This window comes from Centruroides vittatus, unplaced genomic scaffold (genome assembly GCF_030686945.1).
Source record: "Centruroides vittatus isolate TY-2023 unplaced genomic scaffold, ASM3068694v2 contig_1634, whole genome shotgun sequence".
Classification (NCBI taxonomy): domain Eukaryota; kingdom Metazoa; phylum Arthropoda; class Arachnida; order Scorpiones; family Buthidae; genus Centruroides; species Centruroides vittatus.
The window spans coordinates 311,447-319,009 of record NW_027120992.1 but is presented as its reverse complement, the minus strand read 5'-3'; the positions used below and the strand labels follow the sequence as shown (position 1 = coordinate 319,009).

Here is a 7,563-nt window from a genome sequence, read left to right as displayed (position 1 = left end):
CTGTAATAAGTTGTTTTTAAAATTAATTACCTTATTGTCGTAAAATTTATTCTTAAAGTTTGATGATATATAATAATTTACATTGAGGTGAGATGAGTTTATAATGAAAAAAAATTGTGTAGAGTTTCATTTATTAAAGTTTAATATCTTCAATTATAGTTTATCAGTTAAATAAATACTGGTATTCCAAAGAAATAAAGGAATTATGGTTTAATATAAGCCTTATATTAATCAAATTTGGAGACAAGTAATTCAATTTTTAATGAGTTGGTTTGATCACGCAGCATAAATTCAATTTGAAGAAAGACCATTTCTTAATATTATTATTGTTGTTGTTACTGTACAATTTGAGTTAAATTCTCATATTATATCTTTTACTTTCATTTCGGTAAATAATTTTTTTTTTTTCAATTTTAAAAACATAAGTTTTATTTCAATTAAATTACAACATAGATTTAAAAAAATTATACTTTTTATAGATTTCCCATTAACAATTTGATAAAATGGATGAAATAATTGAATATAATCGTGATATAATATCAAAAATAGGAAGACAACATTTGGTATATCAATGGACATTCTATACGGCCAGAAAAAAATATATGTGTGTGTACGAAATCTTTTTGTCATTTTCTTACTAAATATAACATAATACTAATCCTAATTTTTATTTATATAAAATTACAGAATGCGCTGCTGATAGATTTTGAAGCATTTCAAGTTAAAGATCGTGAAATTATTTATCGACAGTTGGCCATAAAACTAGGTTTTTTTTTTTTAACCCAGGAAATCCAGCAAATTTCTTAAAGTTCACTTTTTTCTTATTTTGTGTTAAGGATGTGCAAACTTTGCAAATAGAAAGTATATTTAACTCATAAACTGTCAGAATACATTTGTATTTATTGATTTTTCCTAGTTATAGTATGTCGCAAATGCTCAATAATCAATATGTATCTTATTTGTGGCAGGACACTGAAAATTCTTTACTTGTCGGAACCTGTAATATATGGAATAATTGTACTTATACTGTATTAATTTTTAACTATGTCCAGTAGCTTCAATAACTGAGTAAGGCCAGGTTGTGCAAATTGGGCAAGGATACAAACGAGTACGAAGTCTGCAAGTATGAAGTTTTTATTCATAAACCTGATTATTAAAGACAAACGAACAGCCGAACTATTGGCTATGATGTTTCTATTAAAGCAGCCGAGGCAGACAAATCAAGAATAGTAGAGAGCGAAAGGAGGACTACAATCTCGAAATCGAACTAGAAATCTTCCAGGCTACGGGTGAAAAACACATAACATCTGTCTTCTCTTAAATGCATTAATCACGTTTCCACCCACATTAATTGAATCGAAAAGGGCCATCTTGGTAGCGAGACTTTTCTTTAGTAAAATAAGAATCAAATTGAGTGATCGGAGTATTGACCATCTTTGCTTTTTAAAATCTTATTATAGAAATTTACAATAATATGTTGTGTTATGTTTTATTTTAAAAAACGAAAGTTACCTTCTAAGTTAGAAGTTTAATTCAAGTTCATATTTTTTTTAAATTTTCATCTCAATTCAAAACATTTTTTGTTGTTGTTTTTGGCAGTTATTAAAGTTTGCTGGAAACTACATACAGTTTCCAGCAAACTTTAATAAAATTATACTATTTGTGAAAATTTCTACATAATTCAAAGGTAATTTTTAATATACTGTATATCTTACACAGCATTATTAATATGATTTTGGAGGTTTCAGAACGTACTAAATTACTTAAAAAATGAAAAATAATTAAACAAAATACCTTGAAATCAAATGATATATCTTAAAAATAATTAATTCTATCCCGGGAAACAGTTCACTTTTATCCCGGAATCCCGGGACAAGCAAAAGACCGGAAAATGAGAAACCCTAATAAAAACATTACGCAGTATCCTATAGAAGCTGTAATAGACATTTATATAGATTCTGTTTAAAAAAGCCATTGATCTTTTGCTGATAATTGAAAGTTAATTTTACTATCAAAAATATTCGTGGATTAAATTTTATAGACGAAAAACCATCGGATATAACCGGCTGGATCGAACACAGTAAAATGTTATCTTTAAATTTAAGTATAAATAAGGAGTAATTTTTCATCAGAATCAAGAAGTTTCAATAATCAGCAGACCTCAACATTCAATAACATGAATTGTAAGTATATTTTCATATACATCTATAAAAATTAATGATTTGTGATCAGTATGTGTCAAACCACTACTACTGATATGATTTTCTCTGATATTTTAAGATTGTTTTATTTACTTATTTAGCCAATTTTCACTCTGAAAATACAGGAAACAAAAACGAAGATAAAGAAAAAATTAATTCAGTTTTGTAAGAATAAAATAAATGATTCAATCCTAAGAATTTGAATTTTACATTTTCCAAAGTTGTGAGTTCCTCTTATCGAGAACGAGTTATGAGGGAAGTATACTTAACATAAGTCTTTAAAAAATTCGGTTAATGTTACCCTTGGTACCAAGATGGCGGCTCGTCTCTGATTCCAGCAAGGAAACAGTGAAACGCACGTTCTAACCTAACCTAACCTAACCTAACCTATTCTAATAAATTACCATAATTATTAGCAACCAAATTATTAGAATAGGTTAGATTGGAACGTGCGTCCCACTGTTTCGTTGCTGGAATCAGAGACGAGTCGCCATCTTGGCACTTGACACATTAACCAAAAATTCAATACTTTTTTTTTCTATAAATCTAACATCTCATACAACTTTACCTTTAATAATAGGAATGAATAAGAATATGAATAATACATTGTAATATTAAAAATCATATTAAATTAAATTCATATCAAGTATATTGTTATTACTTTCAGTTGTCCTTTGGATGAAACACAAAGTTTAGAAGAAAATATTTTCGATGTCTATAGAAAAAATTGTGTATTAAATACACTGCTTTACATCAGTGCTCTTTTAAAAATATAACAGAAGAAGATCCACTGCAAAGATATAAGATGAAACATAATGAAAATATAAAATACACTTGAGAAATGTTTTACAGAAATTGCTTACTTTGATATGTAGTTGAATATATTAGTGACATTAAAATAACACTGGAACTTTATCATTTCTAAAATAAGATTGTTTTGATGCAGAAATTGCTTTTAGATATAGAAATTATTATATAATTAAATATCATTATTGATTAATAATTGGTTTCATTTCAGAAAATTTTTATTATATATATCAATAAAATATCATTTCAAACCATTTTTTAATTGCAGAGAGAAGGAGCCAAAAGAAATTTTCATGTAAATACTGCAATAAGAATTTAAAAACTAAACAAAGTTTGGAAATTCATGAAAGAATCCATACAGGTGAAAAGCCTTACAGTTGTGACAAGTGTAAACAGAAGTTTACATATAGAGGAAACTTAATTAGACACCTTCGGACACACACGGGAGAAAAGCCTTAGTTGTGATATATGTAAACGGAAAACTGACTTTAAAATTAAAATCATTTGTCAAGTGTTTGAATTTGCTAAAATTTTCTAATTGCAATTTTCTGTTGTTATATACATAAACTTCATCTGTATATCTAAAGTTTGTTGGAAACACACTTTTTTTCTTAATGAATTTCGTTATTAAAATTTCATATCAATACGTAAATTTTTAGTGTAAATACAATGTCCATATGTAAAACTTTCTTCAATAAATAATTGTTACAGCACTCATTTCTTGTGTTAATTAAGGTTAAAATTAATTTATTTGATTAGTAATTAAAACAATGCACATTTTGCTCTAATTCTTAATACAGGAAATCCTGGTTAAATCAAACTCAGATAGTTCAAATTCTGCTAGTACTTGACTATTTTTATCCAGGCAGGTGATATATTTGTGTGTGTTGAGGGAATTCTCTTATTTCGAAATTCAAAGTAAAAATTCTGTTTGAACCGTAATATAATAACTCGTTTGTTTACATTGAATTGCTTTTACAGAACAATAGACGAAGAACAACTCTAGTCTGGAGAATACGCCTTTGCTTTCACAGTAAGATTTTTGGCTGTCTCCTCACTAATGGTAGCTTTTTTCTTATCTCATAACATATGGCAGATTTTTGGGATGGCAAGCTGGGCTACGAGTAGCAGATCTAAATATTTGTAGGGCTCTAGGTTACTACATTTTGGACCAGTTTAAAAATAATTTAAGGCACATTTCCAAGAATTCTGCTTTACTTTTAATACAACTAATCGAGTATCCTGTGATGTTCTCACCGGACACTGCTGCATACCAAAGATCCTCACTCTCATTGTCTGTGTGGAAGGATCACACATCGATGCTCCTCGAGCAGGAGAGAGATCCATTCCTTCAATACAGAAATAAGGATCTGTCTGATCAATGCAAAAAGAATTTTAAAAGTGTTTGTATATCTCCATGCTTGCATTGAGATATACAAACACTTTTAAAATGTTTTACATAAATTGTTTACTCTAATTTGTTGTCTTGGTGGTTGAAAATATTAGTAATATACGAATATTTTCAACTACTATTATACTCAAACTTTTCATCTTTAAAATTAGATTTCATGTGTTAATGCAGAAATCTGCTCTTAGATATAAAAATTTTTATTTTCAGTTAATTATTATTAGTGGTAAATTATTGTCCTGATTGCAGAAAATTAAATTATAATATACACACACAAAAAAATTGTTTTAATTAATATTTTAATTGCAGATAAAAGGAACCATAAGAAATTTTCATGTAAACACTGTAAGAAAAATTTCAAAACTAAACATTTGAAAAGCAATGAAAAAATACACACAGGAGGAAAGTCATACAGTTGCGACGAGTGTAAACAGAAGTTTACACAAAAAAGTGCTGAGAATATCTGAGGGTGTGACTATGCAGATGCGAACAAGCGAATTTTCCGAGAGAGCGAGAATATGTTACAAGAAGAGGCAATGACATTTCACGATCTCTGTTTGTCTCTCTCGTCTCCGTGGTTGTAATAAACAAGAGTGAGAAACAGAGAGAGCAAAACCTCATCATCTCTTCTCGCCACATATTCTCACTCGCTCGGAAAATTCGCTCGCTCGTGTCTGCATAGTTGCACTCCGAGAGGTCACACCTTGCAGCATTAGTTTGCAAACCTAAAAAAGAATTTAAAAAATTAATTACTAATTAATACAACAGAGATGAAAATTTTAACTTTAAAAAAAGAAAGATATGAATTTAAATAACCAATTTCCATAATTTAACTTACCTATAGCTTTAACAGCTAGAACATAAACTGTATTATCTGTAATAATTTTCAATAATTCTGGAAAATGCCAACTGTACCATTCCTTACATCTCATATAATTATTAAGTTCCTTGTCAAGGTCATCCAAAAGAGCTAGAATATAAAGCAGACACAAGCTGTTTTTAGATGAAATAATACATTATCTAAAAGATTTGATTTTATTTATATGTAAAAAAACCTTTTAAAGAATTATTAAATGTAATATAAATCTCTTTATTGTTTGTCATTGCTCTTATTGCTCTGGTGTATTTTCATAGTGGATTACCTTATTCTGTTATGAGGTTGGCATTTATCATCTTTGTGACTTTGCCATTAACATTGGGAAAAATAAATTTTTGTATAACAAATTTTAAACTAAAAAGTTACTGTGATAAAATTTTCATAATAGAAATACAATATACACTGTCAATATAAGGAAATTTCTGCCATATGAAATATTTTTCATACAGTATATTTACCATATATTATATACATACACAGTTTCTCATACATACAGGAAATGAATCAATCAAAAATTGGTTGTATTTGTATATCTTTGTATATATATAAAGTCTAAAATAACACAATGAGAATTTCATGCATTCCACTTTCTATTTAACTGTTAGATTATTAACATTTATTAGAATTTATTTATGAATTTTTATTGAAATAATCACTTTTAATAAATTTTGTATACAAATTAAAATCCTTTAAACAATTAAGAAGTTCTATTGTAACTATTGTATACCAAAACAATAATTTGCCATTCTAAAATAACTTAAACTACAACCACCTTGTACTTTTTTCTCTTTAAGTGTCTAGCACTTTCATTTGAAATAAATAAATTTATAAATAATTTATTATTATTGTATTATGATTTAAAAATACTTACAAATAGCTTGAATGATCATTGTGTCAACTTTATCGGGACTGAATTTCAATTTGTAACGAGCCAAACTGTACATAAAATAAAACAAGAAAGAAATATTTCAGTTTACAAACCTCTTCTTTTTAGAAAAATAAATCTTTGAATATATTCTCAGAGGTAGTGACGAGAAATTAACATCACGATTTGCAGTATGTAATATTTTAATCATTGAAAATAATGTACTGTATACACTCACTAATCCACTCTCTACTTAATCTGAACCCATTTCTCTTTCTTTCCATAAATATTAAAAAGAAAAATCAAATAATTATTTTTTAAAAAATATGACGAATCTATAAAATTAATACACACTATATATTTTAATATAACTTTACATACCAAATGCATTATATGATAAACTTCTAGTGTATGTATTTGTCTGTATTCCCTTAGCTTTATATTCCTCTAACCCAGTGATTCTCAAACTTTTTCGATCCACCGCCCCCTTTGTTCCATAAAGTTATACCCAATGCCCCCTAACCCATTTTCTCTTGTGTGAGAAAGGATTGGAAATATTCTTAGGAAAACTTCTATGAATCTCACACTTTGTGCCCTTATCGTACATTGTTCTCAACATCGGGGAAACTATTAAATGCAATGTTTCCTCTTATTAGTTTAACAGAGGAAAGGGAAGGGCTGTCAGTGACCCCAACTTTTGCCTTTGGTCACCTTTCAGTACCCTGCCTCCAACACCCCTTAGATTTACTGACTGCCCACAAGGAGGCATTATCGCTCACATTGAGAAACGCTGCTCTAACCCGAATTGCCCTACACAATAATTTAAACTGTCAAGAGTGTACTGTTCTTCAAAAAAACTACATTGTTTCAAACAAAAATGAATTCTTACTTACCTGTGAGCAAGACCTAATGTCATTTTTGCCATTTCACTACTTGGTATACCAGAAATTAAACCATCCATTTGTGATCTAATACAACTCCTTAATTCTTGAACATTAGTATTTGAAACACAGTTTATATCCAACTTATCCTATTTTGAACAGAAAAAAATTCAGTGTTTAATCAATTAATTATAAAAAATTAACAATAACTTTTAAATTTTTTACATTGCAACACTTTAACAACTTCTCTCTAATATTCAAATCAAGCGATTCTAATTAAGAACCGCAGTATATTTTAAACATATTTTTTCCTGCAATTCTTTTAATAGGATAAACAAAAGTAAGGAATAATTACAAGGTTAATGAAACGTCTTTTGTTAAAGCTAAACTTATAATAGTCAAAGACAATGTATTCAACATAGTCTTATAAGAATTACAACTGAATTTAATATTAAAATAAATAGAGTTAAATATACTCTAGGATCTTGGGTTGGAAGGGCGTACAAAGATTCTTTCCGCCAGGA

The 7,563-nt window shown here is 28.3% G+C and overlaps 1 protein-coding gene across 2 annotated transcripts in view; it reads right to left on the bottom strand.

Moving 5' to 3' along the window:
• Positions 1-4,698: 4,698 nt before the first annotated feature.
• Positions 4,699-7,563, bottom strand: part of LOC136968849 (nucleolar protein 58-like) — a 39,756-nt gene continuing 36,891 nt past the window's right edge. For both annotated transcript variants that reach the window (XM_067262899.1, XM_067262898.1), the window contains exons 2-5: positions 7,052-7,188; positions 6,165-6,229; positions 5,255-5,386; positions 4,699-5,141 (exon numbers count right to left, since the gene is read on the bottom strand). In XM_067262899.1, the coding sequence (XP_067119000.1) occupies positions 4,855-5,141; positions 5,255-5,386; positions 6,165-6,229; positions 7,052-7,188 (621 nt within the window). In that variant the 3' untranslated portion in view covers positions 4,699-4,854. The remainder of the gene's footprint in view (positions 5,142-5,254; positions 5,387-6,164; positions 6,230-7,051; positions 7,189-7,563) is intronic.